The sequence below is a fragment of the Aythya fuligula genome, chromosome 25 (genome assembly GCF_009819795.1).
Source record: "Aythya fuligula isolate bAytFul2 chromosome 25, bAytFul2.pri, whole genome shotgun sequence".
In the NCBI taxonomy this organism is placed as follows: Eukaryota; Metazoa; Chordata; class Aves; order Anseriformes; family Anatidae; genus Aythya; species Aythya fuligula.
The window spans coordinates 3,073,746-3,093,369 of record NC_045583.1 but is presented as its reverse complement, the minus strand read 5'-3'; the positions used below and the strand labels follow the sequence as shown (position 1 = coordinate 3,093,369).

General features: G+C 42.7%; 1 protein-coding gene across 1 annotated transcript in view; it reads left to right on the top strand.

Annotated features, from left to right (window-relative positions):
- The window catches only part of IGFN1 (immunoglobulin like and fibronectin type III domain containing 1), a 37,650-nt gene that overhangs the window by 15,900 nt on the left and 2,126 nt on the right, over window positions 1-19,624 (top strand). Inside the window, exons 3-20 of the mRNA XM_032203007.1 lie at window positions 1,103-1,242; window positions 1,738-1,837; window positions 2,738-2,785; window positions 3,705-3,750; window positions 4,522-4,696; window positions 5,291-5,404; window positions 6,011-6,182; window positions 6,829-7,101; window positions 8,627-9,273; window positions 9,355-12,637; window positions 12,824-12,948; window positions 13,733-13,874; window positions 14,405-14,701; window positions 15,321-15,620; window positions 16,325-16,498; window positions 17,210-17,338; window positions 17,832-18,134; window positions 18,874-18,962. Coding sequence (XP_032058898.1) covers window positions 1,103-1,242; window positions 1,738-1,837; window positions 2,738-2,785; window positions 3,705-3,750; window positions 4,522-4,696; window positions 5,291-5,404; window positions 6,011-6,182; window positions 6,829-7,101; window positions 8,627-9,273; window positions 9,355-12,637; window positions 12,824-12,948; window positions 13,733-13,874; window positions 14,405-14,701; window positions 15,321-15,620; window positions 16,325-16,498; window positions 17,210-17,338; window positions 17,832-18,134; window positions 18,874-18,962 — 6,557 coding nt within the window. The remainder of the gene's footprint in view (window positions 1-1,102; window positions 1,243-1,737; window positions 1,838-2,737; window positions 2,786-3,704; window positions 3,751-4,521; window positions 4,697-5,290; window positions 5,405-6,010; window positions 6,183-6,828; window positions 7,102-8,626; window positions 9,274-9,354; window positions 12,638-12,823; window positions 12,949-13,732; window positions 13,875-14,404; window positions 14,702-15,320; window positions 15,621-16,324; window positions 16,499-17,209; window positions 17,339-17,831; window positions 18,135-18,873; window positions 18,963-19,624) is intronic.

Sequence of the window (19,624 nt, the reverse complement as noted above, 5' to 3'; positions counted from 1 at the left end):
TACAAAATATTAGGGCGTTAAGGTCATCCATTGCGTAAAGAGCATTCAGTGTCTATGCAGATGCACTCTGAGTTTCTTTAATTGTATTGTTGCATCATTTCATTCAGTGCATGGATTAGCTGGTACTCCAAGCCATTACAATTAGTCAAAAGTGTAATCAATTGGATTCAGACTTTAATAATAGTTTTGGTACTGCAATTTTGGAAAAATTATGAAGAAAGTTTCTTTTCGTAAGAATCTGTTGGCTGCATGGCCAACAGATCTTGCTGCATCATATATATTTTTTTGCTGGTGACTGCAGAAGGGTGTGGGAAATATTGCAAGAATTTCTGGGGAGACATTTTAACATTGTTGGTCATCTGAAGACCAAAACTATTACAAAGGAAAGATAGTAATCATTTCCTCCCTGAGCAACATCCACTCATCTCCTTTTCTATTCCAGTGTGACACTCCCACTTACCTACACATGAGTCACTTCTCTGATTAGTTGTTTTATGTCTCCTAAGACGCTGCAGCTGTTGGAGATTTCAGTGGTCAGCTGCAGTATACTCAGGTTATTAGAGGAGGAGAGATGGAGAGACCTCACAGGTGAATCCTGTTCTCTTCTCCCTTCCTTGCCTCTTCAGATAGCAGAGCCTGTGTGTTTGGAGTGCAAGGGAATCAGTCCCTTAGTTCAAGTCTAGGCTGTGGCACTTTTCCCTGTGTCAATAATGACAGGGTTTGTCTATATTCAACCATAAAAGGTCTTTAAATGGGGTGTTAGCCTGCCAGCCACGACTGCTAACACCCTCTAATCATTTCTGTAATCAACAGAGCTATAGCAAGTTCATCTTAGATGTGCTACTGGCACAATTTTGGTCAAGGTTATTAGGTTATTGCAGGTATCTTACATTAAATGTTCAAATTCCTCCAAATTAAATTGGTAATTTAGGCATTCTTCACAGGGAGAACCAAAAGAATTATTTTTAAAGAATGTCTCTGTCCAAAACAGCAAAAATGGCTCACTCTGAGGGTCACTTTATCAATAACACAAGGAGCCTGGCGTGAGAATCCTTATGCCCAAGCTTGTCTTCAATAACTAATTTCTTGCCTCTTTCAAAAGGTAAAAATGCCATTTTCAGAGCAGTGGTCAAAGGTGTTCCAACCCCTGAGGTAAAATGGAGGCGTGCAAAAGGAGAAATGGACAATCCTGACAAATATGAAATATTCTTCAGTGAAGTTACAAGTGAATACATTCTGAAGGTAAAGATCAAATACTGTGGACAGGACACAGAGAGGGGAGCACAATGAAAAGGGGAAGCCTGCAGTGGGCTATCGGGGTGGAAACATCAGCATCTAGCAAAAGTGGTTAGGTAATCAACTGCTAGAAAAGCCTAAAACACAGCTCAGGACTCAATTGCATCACTCCACCCGTATAATGACTTTCAGGGTGAAACAGGAAGAGAAGCTGAAGGTCAAAATAGATGCAGATTGCAAATACTAGAGATGATGACATTCTGATCATTTATTCTTTTAAAAAGTGCCGAAAGAGCAAAAGGGTCTAACTATTTCACAAATAAAAGAATATATAGATAACATTAGGTCTGAAATAGCACAAAAGTCAACTGAGCCATTTTTTGAGTCATTCTGAGAACAGAAGAAAGATCTGAAATTTCACCAAGTAGCTGTTTTATTACAAGTTGAATAAATGAACTGCAGTACATGGCTGCAAGCTCTTACTATGTTCTTCTTTTTAAGATAAATAAACTCACTGCAGATGACACTGATGTGTATCGTTGCTTTGCTATAAATGAATATGGGGAAGCTACATGCTCTGCTGGCCTCAGGATCATACAAGGTAAGACTGACTAGTTCTGTAGTCCAAATATCCTGTGGTCCCATGTAATTGGCTTCACTGTCCCTTGGGGGTGGGTGCCCAGAGTATTGTCTAAGTATTGTTGGTGTGAAGGGCTATTTTCTACGTCATTGAGGACTGGAGGTCTTCTGCAACTTCCCCAACTTTGGTGACTCCATGACAATATGAGCTTTAAGGCAACACAGGAGAAGCTGGATATTGTCATCAGTGCACCAGACCATGCCAAGAAGCTCTGGATTTAGTGTTAAATTGGCTTGATCCTTTTTTTTTTTTTTTTTTTTAATCATGTTGGACAAGTTGGTCCATCTTCTTTTGTTAGGGATCCATCTCATGTCACTTCAGATGTTTATGGTGCAGATGTCTTCACCTGACCAGGTTCTGTGGTTCTCTTCATAGTCAGTGGAGAGAAATAAGCAATTCATGAGTAAAATATAACAAACCTGCTCTGCGAATCTGTGTGATCAGGACATGGATTATATTGGAAGTTTACATTTCACCTGTCTGCCTATAATGGAATTTTAAAAGGCAATTACCTGCATTTGGTCAGATAATCCTTGCACCTTGGCTCCCCATCTCTAAAGCAGGAAAATAATATTTCTTACCATTACTTAAACTGTAAGCTTCAACTGTAAGGGCAAAAACAATCTCGTCCATTGCACAGAGTATCCACTAAGCACAGAAGCAATTGCAATAGGAATGTTGCATTATAGGTAGGGATGACTAGGCATCAGTGTCAAGCTAACAAGGAAATCCAGACTAGAATTTCCTCTTGCACTGACAGATGGAGAGATTTAATGGTTCACAGGCTTACTGATGTTAGTCTGTGTTATCTTGTTCATCTTATGAATTGCTTTTCATTTGTTTTCTCTTCTAAACTCTCAGTTGGCTTTAAGAGGAAAGCACAACACGTTCCTGCTCAGTCTGCTGATGGTGAGTTTTATATATATATATATATGTATGTATGTATGTATATATACACTTTTTTTTTTTTTTTGCATTCCAAATACTTATCTATCTGGTACATTTTTTACTTATTCTTCTTCATTGCTCTGTGAAAGAAAAACAGGAGGTGGGGAGGAGCAAACACAAAATGAAACAGTTATATTATTAGCATGGTATCAGAGAAAGTGCTAGAGGCCTTTGAGGAAGGAATAGGAAAACATTACCAGGACCTACCTGCCTCCCTAGCTTTATCAGGGGAAGGAATTTAATCTTGTATACACATTACAGCAGAAACAAATGAGATATTAAGTAATTTAGTCTCCATTCTGAGGAAATAAACAGTAGTATAATTCTTTAGGAGGTTTTCTGTCTTTTATGGCTTTGAAAGTCACCCAAACTTGTTAAATAAATAAAATAAAATAAAGTAAGAGAAGGTTAATGTATCTCTAGTGTTCAGTCTGCACTTTCTGCTTGTTGTTTACCTTTGGCTAAAGTGACATTTGTAAACATGGCTTTGAGCTATTACAAATAATGATTCCAGGTATGTGCTAGAAAAGGATTTTTGGCTGTCAAATTCATCAAACATGTTAACGTGGCTGGAAAATTGTGGGTCTCTAGAGTGTCCTCTCTAGAAAGAGAGGAAAGCTCCGTAGGAAGCAGTGACCTTTAATGGCACTAAAAGAACATGAGTTTGGCAGATGAACTTGTAAGCTTCACAGCAGTTTTTTTGTAAAGGGTAAAAACATCACCAGAGGTAAACACAGAATAGTGGAATGGTCTCCTGCTGGGGGCTGTTTTGCATTATCTTCTTTTCGGGACCATATTTTAGAGTGTTGGGTATCTGATTTTTCTGTTGTTGTTTTAATCCCTCCCTCTCTGTGTGTCGTCGTTTTCCCCCCCATAATAGAATTGAAGAAGAAGCTTCAGGACCTCAGGAAGCTGCTGAGGAAGCGGTAAGTCTCCATATAATGAAGGCCATTTTTACACTTCTCAGAGGTTTCTTGATATGGTAACTTCATAGACCTTTGTGCCAATATGTTGTTTCCAAAGTTGCTGTGAGACAGCATATGTACAGACATATCAGAACAGTTTGCTACTGTCTGTGAGGCTGAGATAAACACGAGGTACCAACCTTGCTTTGAGGTGTATGTTCCTTTGCACTAGAAGATTTTGGCTTTAAAAGGTCCGTTTCTCCACTTTCCCATTTTTAGCTTACAAGTAACTTCATGGCTGAGTGGCAAATCTTCATGTAATGATCTCTCTGGGCAACCAGGGACTGAGCCCTGGTTCCCATGCCATCTGTAGTCTGCCATGTGCCCATTGGTGAGCTCCCTTTACTTCCCCAGCAGGAAACCGCAAAGACTGCCTACTGGGAATGATCTCTGGCCTATGCAAAATCTTGAACTGTGCTGAGAAATAATTTGGGAAAGTACAGGTTGGCCTGGGCTAAACTGTGCCAGTGGTTCTGATAAGTAATTATCCAGACTGCTGAATTTACAGTGTTCTATATGTCCCAGGGCAAGACTATTCCCTGACACCATTTCATTTGGTAGTCTAGATACAGAAAGCCTGTGCCAGAAGAGTCGTATCCTTTCTTGTCTATATGTACAAGAGCAAGTGAGCTACAGAAATTATGGAGAGTAAACTGAAAGAGGATTAATTGTAGAAAAAAGACATCTTGTTGTCTTTCAAAAATTCTTGATTTTTTTCCCCCTGTTTCTAAGGGCCCCAGCACCAAAACAAAAAACAATCGACAAAGAAGCAATCTTTCAACTGTTACTACATGCAGATAAAAGAGATTATGAGAAAATCTGTATTAAGTATGGAATTTCTGACTTCCGTGGCATGCTGAGAAAGCTTCAGGAGATGAGAAGGGATGCAGAGAGTGAACAAGGAGAGGTAGGATAAACTGAAAACACTGAATGCACTGATTTTTAACAAGGTGCCAAGTCCTACAGTTCCTCAGTAGCTTCTAAAAATGTGCTAAACCTTCCTAAATTGCATCACAGATGAAAATTTTATTGTATGACAGGCAACAATTTGTAACATGTTTTATAGTCCTATGTCTATATTGATGCAGATGAAAAAGCTACCTACTTTTTTGAGGTTGACTTCATACATTTTAGGGGATAGTGAACTTAGGGTAATCCTTTTATTGAACCACAGAGCTAAATTCTGTATTCAGTTGTCTGTGATAAGAACATTGAAGAGTTATATGCCTGAGGGTCAAAATTGCCTGTTGCATACAGAGTATGTAGAAACCTCGACAGGTAGAGGTTGTGTAGCATATGAATGACCAGGGCATAGCATATACAACACAATTTGCCCACCAGAAGAACCTCTGGACATTCACAGGTGCTTCTTGTATACAAAAAGTTAGAAGTAGCTCTTTTCTGTGCAGATTTAAGGTAGGTTTCACATTTGTTCAACAGCTTAAGGACTTCTGTCTTGGCAGCTGTACCATTTACCAAGTTCTTGTATCTTTCTTTGCAGTTAATTAACAGTATCAGAAACATGGAACATATCAAAGTCAACAAGGATGGAACTGCTACATTTAGCCTAGAGATGGACCTGAAAAATAGTAACAGCAAAATTTATGTGCTTAAGGTAAGGCTTAAGATGAGTTGCCCAGGTCGTAAATCACCGTAGTTGTCTGCATTAAATGCTTGATCCGCTGGACAGTATCTGAGAGCAAATACGCATCTTAAAATAGTCTGTCCATCACAGAATCATTGACTGATTAGGGAAAAGTATTGGTGTGGGGGTCCACGTAATCTTTGGTGGTGAATATCACTCGGGATTTATAGATCCAAGTACAGTGGGAACATTTCTCAGTTACGGACATCCTTTTTACTTCAAGGGCTCTTCAGATAAGAGTAAATTCTAACAATGTCTTTCAGGTTGCAGAAATCCTGCAGTCTCATATCAGAAAGTCAGACTGATTTAATTCCAGCGTTATATTCGATTCTAATTCACTTCTTTGATAGAAGATAGCAAGGAAGTAAAACATCCCATCCATTTATGTAGTTGCGTTGCTGTGATCCTCATGTGACCAGAGCTGTGGATGTTCCACTGGAAGATACATTTCAGTAAAATTGCAGACTTCTCTCTTGCCACTCATTGATATCAATAGCAAAAGTTTGGCCTGATTTATTTGAAATGCCTTGTGCTAGTTGTGTGTTGTCTTTAAGAATATGTTGTTACTCTTCCTAGGATGGTGAGAGGCTCAGATATGGAACAGGGGACGAATACAGAAAGCACTACCTGAGGCGGATTGGGAAAAGGTATAATTTCATCGTCAACGATGTGCAGCCAGAAGATGCAGGCGTATATCAAGTCAGAGTGGAAGATGTACCTGTTTTCTCAACTGAACTGGATGCTGAATGTAAGGATTTCGGTTAGATGTATGTGATCTGCAGCTGTATCAAGAAATTATTTTTGCTGGAAAGTTTCATGTAGGAGCATATGCAAAGCTCAGCAGTCAAAGCTGATGACAACAGAAGACTTTTTTGTGTTGCTTAATAATGGTTTGCTCCTTACTATAAAGGTGAAAAACATTTTGAGGGTGATTATGTTTTATGGATGTTGCATTTGTTGTCCAAAGGAATTGGACTAGGTTCAAGTGCCCTTTGGACTTCCGGATGGCAGTTGACAAATTCCTTAACTTACCCTATGCTGTAGTTTATTTTTGTAAGCTTGGCATAACAACCATCAACCTCAATACTAGTATCAGGATACTGAAACACATTAATGACTACAAATTACCAGCACATCACAGTGATGGGTAGTATAAATGCTTATACTAAAATAATAAAGACAAAAATCTGCCCCTCTATACTGTAGAAGTGGGCACAGGAGCATGTCTTAGTCTTTTTTTTTTTTTTTCTGCCTGAAGTAGTGTTCACAGGCATGGCAAGTTCTTGTCTTTCTTCCTTCAGCTGCAGCAAGTTTTTTTCTGAGAAGACAGAAATAACTCTATTTCTTTTCTGTAGCCTTTGATTTGTGTTTTCTCTTTTTTCTTTTTTTTCCAGCCATCCCTGTGAGATTTCAGCAGCCACTTCGTGATGTGCATTGTCCTGAGAAGGGAAATGCTGTCTTTGAGTGTATCCTACGCAGTCCTTGCTATGATGCTGTGTGGCTACATAAAACCCACCCCCTTGAGGCAAGTGAGAAGCACCAGATCTCCATAACCCCTGACGGTCTGACCCATCAGCTTGTTATCAAGGATGTTGAGGCCTCTGACAACGGCATGTACACACTCGACACTGGACTCTGTTCCTCCAATGCCTATCTTCTTGTAGAGTGTAAGTGACAATATATTTTTCCCACAGTGTTGGCCTGAAGCATGTAAATAAGATAATAATCCTCTCACTGTCTTATTGCTCACTGAGAAACAAATTGTGGAGCCTCAAGTTCCTAAAGTGTATCTGTAGAAATGAAGGTCTGTTTAGACCTTCTTTTCTCTTCAGATGAGACAATTTTTTTTATTAATTATGACAAGCTCTATTTGTTTATTTCCTCTGCAGTTGGAGAAGTATGAAGTATTATGTACTGTGTAGTACTACTTAGTACATAGTACTACTATGAAGTAGTATGTTCTCCATCATTTACCTAAAAATGCTCCATATCCTATCATGTGTTTTTAATGAGGATGCAGCATACATACAATCAAGGGAATTTAGAGGGCATCTTGCTAGATGGTATTTTCTTTCCAAAGTAGGGGTTAAACAGGTTAGAAGCAGCTCAGAGGAAGGTGGGAAATGTGCCTTCCAGTTAAAGCAGATTCAGGCTGGATATGAGGAAAGGGTTCATCATCTGAGGGTGGTCAGGCACTGGAACAGGCTCCCCAGGGACATGGTCACGACACCAAGCCTGACAGAGTTCAAGAAGACACATGAATTATTTATTTATTTTTAATGTGGTCCTCTGGAGACCTAGAAGTTGGGCTTGGTGATCCTTGTGGGTCCCTTCCAACTTGGATATTCTATGATTCAGTCTTCACTATGATTCAGATTAATAGTTAGCTGGCTTATATTTTTTGATTATCAAATGTAGTTGTTTCGGTTTCTTTTGAGTTCCTGCTGCAGCAAAAGCTTTCATAAAGACCTTTTTTGGTAATCCTTCAGAAACAGGGCAGGTTGCTGAGTATGACATAAAAAGCAACTGCCTGTTGACTTACTGAGCTGTCAATGCTCTACAGAAATTATATCTAGGTTGAAAATAAACACAGTCCATGACCCACTTTTTGTCTCAGAAAAGTCTGAATTATGGGTTTAATACAAAGCTGTTCACAGAACCAAAATCTTTAGTCTTCGGGTTGGAGATCTCTCAAGTGCCAGGATGCCAAATGTGCAAGCTGCTGCAATAGCCATGAGATTCTAATTGAAGGGAACTGATGACCAGTCTGGGTGGGGGATATTCTGCAATTTCTTCAGGGCTGGAGGGAGAAGGCAAAAGGAACTAAAGAGTCCCAGATACCACTTAAGTCCCTCTAAATTGGATTTATCATGCTGGGTTTGCCCTGATCTTCCATTTCTTCTTTTTTTTTTTTTTTTTTTTCTTTTTGTTGTTTGTAAACAAACATATTTCAGCTAAAAATAATTGTTGTCTTAACTAAGAAATGTAAAGTTATGTGTTAGTGTAGCAATGAAAAAAAAGGTTTTTAACTGAATTTAAGTTCATTTAAATGTGTTCTGTTTCTGTGTCTTAGAAAGAAATGATAACTTGCTAATGAATTTTCTTTGTTGATGTAGTACATGACATTGACTGTTGTTTTTTCTCTGTTTCTGTAATTTTTTTCTTCAATCAAACAATTCATCTTCAATACAGATCCCAAAGGAAAAAAGAGACAGGATGAAGACGGTGAAAAAGAGAAATCTGGCTGGCGGAAAGAAACATTGACAGATAAAGATGGGGCTAAGAAACCTAAACGCAGAGAACATCTTAGTGATAAAGATCATCTTATGGATACTGGCATAGAAAAAGATGACTGGTACAGAAATGGCCAAGAAGGCAGTCAAGGCTACTCTGCTGATGCTGATGAAGGACGTATATTTCTGGGAAAAGAGGGGCTACGCAAAACATACAGAGATGGAACAATGGGGCCCGGGCAGTTTTCTGAGGCAGAGAGAGATGGAGAATCAATGACAGATGATGATAGTGACATTAGACTAAAAATTTTAGGAGGGAAAAAAGGTTTAAGGCCTGTACACAGCCAAGATTCTATGACAGGTAGAGCAAATACTGGTGATAGAACAGGAGGAGCAGATGAATTGTATTCTGTGGATGGCAGAGATGAGGGCATGTTGAATGCAGTTGATGTTGACATGGATGATGCAGAAGGTATGGATTCTTGGCATGGCAAAAATGATAAAGTAGGTGATAATAGTTCTAGAGCTGGCTTTGGTGGTATCAAGAAATTAGGTGCTACTGATGGAAGTTCTGTGTTAGATGGACTTGATCCTGATTCAACCAGAGTGGGAGACAAGCATTCCCTGTATGGTAAGGATGATAAGCTAGGTAGGACTAGATCTGGTAAGAATGCTGCCGGTACTGAGACTGCAGGAGGAATGAGATCCCCCTATAGCAAGGATGGTCTGCCTACTGTGGCTGGTGTGAGTGGAGCCGGTATAAAAAGAGAAGGAGAAACAGGGGCTCCATATGGAATGGATGGCTTAACAGCTGATGCAGGTGGTCATCTAGGTCAGGCAGGAAGATCTGGCTTGCTGTATGGCCCAGGTGGTCTCCCAGCTGGAGATGGGGCTAGAACTGGTGCAGGTGGAAGTTCTGCAGGAGAAATGGGGGTACTCTATGGTCCAGATGGTCTACCAGTTGGGGCAGGTGTTGATGATGCTACTGCAGGTAAAATGGGAGGGTTCTATGGTAAACATGGACAATCAGGTGAACCCGGGGCTGAAGCTGGAAAGTGGGTTAGAGCTGATGGAGCCGGAAGACAAATGGGATCACCCTATCAAAAGGACGGTCTCCCAGCTGGAGCTGGGGCTGGTGTTGGCGGTGCTGGTGCAGGTGTTTTGGGAGGTGCTGGGTCTCCCTATGGAAAGGATGGTCTCCCAGCTGGAGCTGGGGCTGGTGCAGGTGGTGCTGGTGCAGGTGGTTTGGGAGGTGCTGGGTCTCCCTATGGAAAGGATGGTCTCCCAGCTGGGGCTGGTGTTGGTGGTGCTGGTGCAGGAGGAATTGGCTCTCCTTATGGTAAAGATGGCCTTCCAGTTGGAATGGGACCTGGTGCCAGTGGTACAGGTGTGGATGGCTTTGGTGGTGTGGGATCTCCCTACGGAAAGGATGGTCTCCCAGCTGGGCTTGGTATAGGTGGTGCAGGAGGAATTGGCTCTCCTTATGGAAAAGATGGCCTTCCAGTGGGAATGGGACCTGGGGCTGGTGTTGGTGGAGCTGGTGTAGGTGGTCTTGGTGGTGCTGGATATCCCTATGGAAAGGATGGTCTCCCGGCTGGGGCTGCTGTTGGTGGTTCAGGTTTAGCTGGTGCAGGGGGAGTTGGTTCTCCCTATGGAAAAGATGGTCTTCCGGCTGGGGCTGGTGTTGGTGGTGCTGGCGTAGGTGGTTTTGGAGGTGCTGGATCTCCCTATGGAAAGGATGGTCTCCCAGCTGGAGCTGGGACTATCGCCGGTGGTGCTGGCGTAGGTGGTCTGGGAGGTGTTGGATCTCCCTATGGAAAAGATGGCCTTCCAGTGGGAATGGGACCTGGGGCTGGTGGTGCTGGTGCAGGTGGTGATGGTTCTCCCTATGGTAAGGATGGTCTCCCGGCTGGGGCTGGTGTTGGTGGGGTTGGTGTAGGTGGTGCAGGAGGTGTTGGTTCTCCCTATGGAAAGGATGGTCTTCCAGCTGGGGCTGGTGTTGTTGGGGCTGGTGTAGGTGGTGCAGGAGGAATTGGCTCTCCTTATGGAAAAGATGGCCTTCCAGTGGGAATGGGAACTGGGGCTGGTGTTGGTGGGGCTGGTGCAGGTGGTTTGGGAGGTGTTGGTTCTCCCTATGGAAAGGATGGTCTCCCAGCTGGAGTTGATGGTGCTGGTGCAGGTGGTGCAGCAGGTCTCGGATCTCCCTATGGAAAAGATGGTCTTCCAGCTGGGGCTGGTTTTGGTGGTGTTGGTGCAGGTGGTCTGGGAGGTGCTGGGTCTCCCTATGGAAAGGATGGTCTCCCAGCTGGAGCTGGGGCTGGTGCAGGTGGTGCTGGTGCAGGTGGTTTGGGAGGTGCTGGGTCTCCCTATGGAAAGGATGGTCTTCCAGCTGGGGCTGGTGTTGGTGGGGCTGGTGCTGGTGGTTTGGGAGGAGTTGGGTCTCCCTATGGAAAAGATGGTCTTCCAGCTGGAGTGGGTGGAGCTGGTGCAGGTGGTGCAGCAGGTCTTGGTTCTCCCTATGGAAAGGATGGTCTCCCAGCTGGGACTGGTGTTGGTGGTGCTGGTGCAGCTGGTTTGGGTGGTGTTGGGTCTCCCTATGGTAAGGATGGTCTCCCAGCTGGAGTGGGTGGTGCTGGTGCAGGCGGTTTGGGAGGTGTTGGATCTCCCTATGGAAAAGATGGTCTCCCAGCTGGTGTTGGTGGTGCTGGTGCTGGTGGTCTGGGAGGTGTTGGGTCTGCCTACGGAAAGGATGGTCTCCCAGCTGGAGCTGGGGCTGGTGTTGGTGGTGCTGGTGCAGCTGGTTTGGGTGGTGTTGGTTCTCCCTATGGAAAGGATGGTCTCCCAGCTGGAGCTGGAGCTGGTGGTGCTGGTGCAGGTGGTTTGGGAGGTGTTGGGTCTCCCTACGGAAAGGATGGTCTCCCAGCTGGGGCTGGTGTTGGTGGTTCAGGTTTAGCTGGTGCAGGGGGAGTTGGTTCTCCTTATGGTAAGGATGGTCTCCCAGCTGGGGTTGGGGCTGGTGTTGGCGGTGCTGGTGTAGGTGGTTTGGGAGGTGTTGGGTCTCCATATGGAAAAGATGGCCTTCCAGTGGGAATGGGAGTTGGGGCTGGTGTTGGTGGTGCTGGTGCCGGTGGTTTTGGTGGTGTAGGGTCTCCCTATGGAAAGGATGGTCTCCCAGCTGGGGCTGGTGGTAGTATAACTAGTGCAAGGGGGGCTGGATCTTCCTATGGAAAAGATGGTCTATCAAGTGGTGCTGCAGCAGGAGTAGCTCGTTCTCCTTTTGGAGGTGAAGAAGTAATGGGTTCACACCACGGTCGGGGTGCTGGGCTGAGCAGTGTTCAAGGATATGGAGGTGGAGCAGGAGGAGCTGGCTTATCCTCAGAAGGAAGGGGTGTTGGTGGCTCTGCCATTCTAGGTGCTGGGTCTGCGTATGGAAAGGATGGGGGGTCAGCTGGAGGCAGGGCTGGAGGGGGTGGTGTTGGCAGGTTGGGAGGTGATGGGAAGGAGTTACATTCAGCCTGGGGTATGGAAGGAATGGGAGGGGTTGGAATGGGTGGTGAATATGGGCTTGATTCACGTCCCGGCAAATCTGTACGAGGTGAAGCTGGAAAGGGAACTGCCGGTGATTTCAGAGGGCCAGGACACAAAGGCTCACCCCATGACAAAGAATCAGGTCAAAGGGATGGTAGGGGTGAGGACAGAGGTTTAGGACAGTTAGGCTCCCGTTATGGCAAAGATTCTGCCGTTGGAGGGGCAGGGGGCAAATCTCATGACAGATTGGGTGACGGGAGGAAGCCAGGTGTTTTCGGTCAAGGTTCACCAGGTTATGATCAGACATCAAACCTTTATGGTGGACCCTCCTCGATAAACCAGAGAAAGCAGCTACCCAGCCTTGATGTTAAAACAAATGACTTCTTGAAGAATACGGAAAGTACAGAGAAAAGAAGACATTATCGCCTAGATGATCTGAGAGGTATGTGTTTAACTGATTACTTCTGTATTGCTGATCTGTGCGTTTCTAACAATAGCAAGTGCTGGATTCTACTACTAGAGTGCCCAAAGGAGGGCTACAAGATGGTGTGTAAGATGTGTGTATTACTCTCTGTCAGTGTAGGACAGAATTAGCATCTTTCCAACATTTTCTTTTCTGGACACTTAGCACCACGCTGTCATGTCAACAAGCAGTTAATTGATGTCCGAGTCCAGAAAGGGGAACCAGCTGAGCTGTCTTGTGCTGTCAATAAAGAAGATTTGACAGGAACCTGGTTTAAAGATGGATTAAAGGTCGGTGTCCTGTAGCTGCTTTTTTTCTTTGGCTATCTGTGCTCTGCTCTCTGGCTCTACGTCTTATTGAGTAGCATGTTGAGGTGTCTTTCCCTCTGCCGGTCTTACTATGGTCTCAGCATGGCCCTAGAAGACTTCTGCAGGAGCTTGTTTAAGCTAAACTTCCTGTTAGAAACTGACTGAGATTTCTTTGCATTCCTGCTGCAAGATATGTCCATTCTTGCTGACAGCAGGAGGCTTTGTGTTTTCCATTCTTTTTCCATGGGTGAAGATGACATGGGTCTTTTACTTGAAATGGAATCCCTTTTCTTTATTTTGGTGCATGAGAAAAATATGCAAAAAAAAAAAAATCTTCAAATGATCTTCAGGCAGGTATAACACCGAAAGTACTCTTTCAAATTAGTGCTTAAAATCAAGTATAGACATCACATTCCATATCCCAAAAGATCATAACAGACTAGTTCAAATTGTGGGATCCATATGATACTGTGGTCATCCTTGAGCCTGGGTTAAAGTGTCAGCATTAAGAATAGAAAGCGAAGGTTTGGAGAATGTTTTAAGATCAGAAGTCAAATTAGAATTACCATTTATTTTAATGGTCTTTGATTCAAGCCTTTGTGGGGAATATGGTGTTGAATTAGTTACCAGATAAGTAATCCCAGAATGTTATTGTAATTAAACACATGACATTCATAAATCATTTCAATTACATTTCAAAATTTTGCCTGTTTGGATTGTCTTTTTATTTTTTATTAAGCATGGGTCCCTGTGTTTTATCTTGTAGTTAACAAGCATGGATGGAGTCGTATTTGAAAAGCAAGGTCTAGTCCACAAACTAATTTTTAGCAAAGTGGAAGATATTCATGCTGGGAAATACAGGTTTGAAGCTGGAGATATAAAAACTGAAGCTTCAATTTTTGTTGAAGGTGAGTGATGCAATACATTCCCTCAGGACCTATAGTTGGTTATTGAGACTTTATTATAATAACCATCAATATGGGGAATGTTTTGTTACTGGTTGGTGCATAAAAATTTAACTAGGGAGCCTTTATGACTAGCTTCTACTACTAACTCAAAGATTGTGGGTGCACACATATGACTTTATCAAAAGGGATTCTTCATTCTTATATGTGTAATATGTTGCCTACGCAAAACTTGCTACAGTGAAAAGGACAGTATGATATCATGAATACTTTGTGAAAATTATCCTGTAGCAAAGTTGCATGCGTGTGTGTGAAATGCTGGGTGTAAGAATAAATGTGAAGGTCAATGAGTTTGCAGCATCATGAACTTCGATTTTTCAGGTTGGATAAGTCCCCAAAGAACCAAATAAATATATTTTGGAATATATGTTTGAAATATACAGCAACAATGAACGTAGAGAAGCCCTCCCCTCCAAGGTTGGCCTTATCCTCTTTGAACTGCGTTTTTTAATGAGCTTGTATTATCTGCTTAGATCCTCCACAGGTTGACAAAGTTCTCCTGAAAAACTTAACAAGTGTGCCTACTGTGGCCAAGGCAGGGGAGAATATAAAGATCAAGATCCCTTTTGAAGGCCGGCTACCAGTCAGAGCAACATGGCTAAAGGACAAAATGGAGCTAGCAGATGACTCAAGGATTCGTCTTGATAAAACAGACACCTATACTATGCTGTCCATCTCCAACACTGAGAGAAAGGACCGTGGGGATTATAAAGTCAGGCTGAAGAATGACAGTGGCATCTTAGATATTGACCTAAAGGTTGAGGTAACAGGTAAGACCCCGTAACATCTACAGTGTCTTTTATTGTAAGGCTTAGGAAGTGGAACCAGTAACGCTGGTCACAATCTTATTTAGGACTATTGGCTATTCCAAGATGAACAAGGCTATGTAATTTTCCAGTAAATTAAGATACAAGCAAAAGTTGTTGACGTGTTTCCTCCCCTTTAATACGAGACGACACAAATCTTGTTTGGTGTTGGACAGCCTCATCAGTTGACTTTTGAATGTTGGGAAATTGTGGAAGACAGGACTACATGCAACAGGCAAATCTATAATCAGATTATCAAGGCCAAATTCCATGTTACCATAAATGTCTCTGCTCTTTTGAAAGATCAGAACTGATGGTGTGCTTTATAAGTGAGCTGTCTTGGTATAATTTGTATGAGAACAATCAGCCCATGGAGCAAGTGCATAGCTTCCTACACCCTTATGAAAAGTTAGAGGAGTGGATGTTTGAAGAGGCAGTTCAGGTGCTTGGCCCTCATTCTGCAACTAGTCATAAGTACCATCAGAAACTGAATGTCCCAGCTGGTGAGCAAGAAACAACGTCTGCTCCAAACCCAGGAGTACATTTGGAACTGGAGCTAACCTGCTTGTGTTCATCTTTTCAGACAAGCCACAGCCACCTGCAGGACCCTTGAAAATTTTAGAAAGCTCTGCAAATGACATCACGATTCAGTGGAAACCCCCGAAGGATGATGGGGGCAAACCAGTGCAAAGCTATATTGTGGAGAGGCAGGAGGTAGGCAAGGGCGACTGGGTGGCTCTTGCAGAAACCCCCAGGAGCTGTACTACTTTCACTACCAACAAAGTGGAACGAGACATGAGCTACTACTTCAGGGTGAGGGCTGTGAATGCAGAGGGAACCAGCGATGCACTGGAATCAGAGGAAGTAAAGGCTGTCAGTAAAGGTAAGGAATAACTTTTTTTGTAACTGTTTTCTGCAACCCTACTGGAAATTATCAAAGCTGACATGAATGGAAACTTGCTGCATTTTGGATGTTGCTACAGATCTAAACCTGAATCATGGCTGTGAACTCTTCACAAAAATCTGTGCTTGCCAGTTGTAGCCTGGGATTCATTAAAAAAATAACAAGCATGGCCAGCAGATCAAGGGAGATGGAGTACTGCATCCAGCTCTGAGGTCCCCAGCACAAGAGAGATGTGGACCTGTTAGAGCAGGTCCAGAGGAGGTCCATGAAAATGATCAGAGGGCAGGAAGTACCTCGACTATGAAGAAACGCTGGGAGAACTGGGGTTGTTTGGCGTGGAGGAGAGGACTTTGGGGAGACTTTGTTGCAGACTCTCAGTGGTTGAAGGGGGCTTGTGGGAAGGAAGGAGAGACTTTTTGCAAGGTCATGTAGTTATAGGGCAAAAGGTAGTGGTATTGAATCGAAAGAGGGTGGATTTTAGATGAGACGTAAGGAAAAAGTTCTGTGCTTATGAGGGTGGTGAGGCACTGGAACTGGTTGCCCAAAGAAGTTACGGATGCCCTATTGTTTTCAAAGCACTTCCATATAAATACATTGGGGAAACTTGGAAGAAGAAATAACTCAGAACACTTCCTTATTTTGCAAGTGTATCTGCTAATAATGAAACACTGTTCTCTTTCCAGCTACACCTGGTGCCCCAGAACCCCCTGAGATCATCAGTGTCAGCAAAGACACTATCACAATCTCCTGGAAAACACCTCGTAGAACTGGCAGCTCCCGAATCGTGGGATACATCGTTCAAAAACGCAAGAAGGGTACCATGACCTGGGTGCCAGTCAACAGTGTGCCCATAGCAGGTAGGTAGCTTACTTAAATCCTGGAACAAGATGGAAGACTTGAAAAAAGCCATAAGTTCAGCTGAGTTCAGAAGGTAACATGCTTAGCAGCGTTGCTGCCTTCCAACTCTTCTTCAATCTCTGGAACTGAAGTCTTAATTTTGTGTGCAGAACTACTGTCCTTAATCCTCATGCTAAGAACTAGGCAGGCAGGAACTCAGAAATGCAGGGAAGGTAAAGAAACACAAGTGATATAAATAAGCTCCTAAATGTATTTGGGCTATAGCTATCAATTATCCATCAGGTGCAGACTAGGACCTCTTACCTGGTAATACAGAAGAATTTAGGTTTATATCACAGAATCACAGAATCACAGAATTTTCTAGGTTGGAAGAGACCTCAAGGTCATCGAGTCCAACCTCTGACCTAACTCTAACAGCCCTCCACTAAACCATATCATGAGGAAAAACAGTGGATATTCTTTCTGTAACTTAATAGCTCTCAGAGTCTGTTTGTTTTGAAAGGGAATACAATGAACATATCACAGTAGTATGTATACACTAGGATAGCGAAGGGCAAGGGAACTGGAGACAGCGGTGGACACATACGTGGCTCCTCAGAATTACGCAATCTGTAGTTTGCATGGATGCAGTAAAGTAGAACATTGTTGTCTTGCCACTTCTTGTTGGGGTACTCCTCACCCAAGCCAACATGCTTGTTTTCATTCTGCAGATAAGAAGCTGAAAATGACCGATCTCAAGAAGGGTCTGCAGTATGAATTTTGTGTGGCAGCTGTCAATGCTTCTGGTGTAGGAGATATCAGCGCACCGTCACAGCCTGTCTTTGCTCGAGATTCCATGAGTAAGTGAACAGCTGCTATCCTTCTGGCTTGGGAATATGTAAAGCTGAATGTAGACTGGGGATGTCATTGCACAGGCGATGTTTGTAAGTACTTTGTAAAAGTATATGAAGACAAAGATCAAATAATTGGGGAATGTTTCACGGCTGAGAATCCTTTATCTTCCTGAGGGAGGAATGGAAGGGTTTACTGTGTGATGTTTCAGTTAAGATATGACAGATGCCCTGTGCAGGAGCTATGTGGTGTGGAGAGAGATTCAGGATGGGTTGCAGACCATTTCAGGATTGTTGCAGACTGTACTGCATGGCTCACTGGAGCAGGCACCTATATCCAGGTTTGAAGAACTGGGACAAAACGGAGGCAAGGTAACAGGGTTATCTAGTGCACTGCAAGAATATTGGGGATCTCAGGAAGTGACTGAAAAGCTGGGGGTGGGTGGGGAGAAGTGTAGCAGGAATACTAGAAAAATAGTGTAAATAAAATTTATCTTTTCAGAACCTCCAGGTCAAGTGAGGGACCTCGCAGTAACCAGCACTGACAGCACTAGTGTCACCCTAACATGGAAGAGACCTGAAGCAAAAGATGGGAATGATGTGAAAGGCTACGATGTGGAGATACGGTCTTCTAACAACCTCGACTGGACCAAATGCAATGTTCTTCCTATAGAGGCGACCACTTACACAGTTAAAGGCCTGCAAAACAAGGAGCTATACTTCTTACGTGTGAGAGCCCTCAATGACTGTGGGCCAGGAGAAGCTGCAGAGCTTGAAGCTTTCATTGAAGCCGATTCCACTGTTGGTAAGTCTAGTGGGCTTCTTTCAGCATGAGCAAGATTGTTCTGTAGGTAACAAGATGAAGGCAAGATCTGTAGGTGGCTGTGATGATTTTCTTTAAAGTCCTAGGCTGTAGCACAGGGACAAGTACTACATTGCCCTTCTAGAATGTTATTTGGTTACCTCATCAAGAAATTCTAAAGGTAAAACTGTGTAATAGACTGTGTTTAGCTCCTGTTATTACTATACAAGAACCCTCAAAACTGTATTTCTATATGGATTTACATTTTGTCCCCCACACCCCACCATGGAGCTATGCCAAAGCGATGATCACCAGACAGAAGCCACATATGTTACATTGACATTTTTTGTTTGTTTGTATATTTTTTAATTGAGAAGTAGAGTTTTCAGTTTATTATTTTAGACAAGAGATCCATCATGTCATGGGTTGAAGTGTATCAAAGAGCAAATTTATCCATGATTGAGATATCACACGTATACAAACACTGTTGTAAATGTAGTTTAACATCCTTTCCTCTCATATAGTCATAGTGCTAAATAAACAATAATAACATTTGAAAGGTGTAATGGCTAGCAAGAAACTTTGGTAGTGAATCAAGGAGCTTTTTTTCGATAGTACCCCACTGAGTTTATCAACAGCCTGCAGACTACCTGTTGGAAAGGCTAGCATATGCATATGAGTTTGTCAGCCAATGACTGTGTCATAACATACAATGTTTTGTTGCAATCACTGTCTTTTCCAGTTTCTCCCAGGTTCTTAATAGATGATACAGTGAAAAATTTCCTGATTATAAAAGCAGGAAATACTATCCGAGTAAATATTCCTTTCGAGGTAAGTTTTCAAATGTAATTCAGAAATTGCCATCTCTTTTTTTTTTTGTATATCAGTAGTAGACATGAAAATTGAGCTATTGTTTTCTTGGTGTGAAATTTTGCTTACAAGACACTCAGCAAATCCTTTAACCTGCCTGTGCTGTGTATACTTTCTGTATGAGGAAAACGACAACAAGAATTCAGCTGTCACGCTTGGTCTTAGTGGTTTATGAGACTGTGGTTACTCAGTAACCTCAGCAAATAAAGCACTTGTAATGCTGTCCTTCCAACTTCCTCAGTATTATCTCAATCTAGTACTGATCCGTCATACCTAGTTTAAAAATCAGTCGATTTCCCTCCATCTCCCTCAGAAGGCATTAGGGTAGCTTTTATAGCAACATCCTTGTGACTGTCTTACTAAACAGCAGGAATTAAGCCCTATTCCTTGAAAAATAGGCTTTTTACAGAAGCCCTGTCTGCTTTGACATAAGCTTGGAACAAAACAGGTTAAGCCTAGGTTCTCAGGAAAAAGCTGATGAAGGCAAAGTGTGCTTATTTCCTGGTCTTGCTCCAACTCATCTGCTCCTTTGGAGTATGGAGACCAAAGATGGAAGAATAGAAATTAACACTTTGAGGATGTTTTTCTTTTTCTTTCCTTTAAAAAACAGCAGATATTTTTTA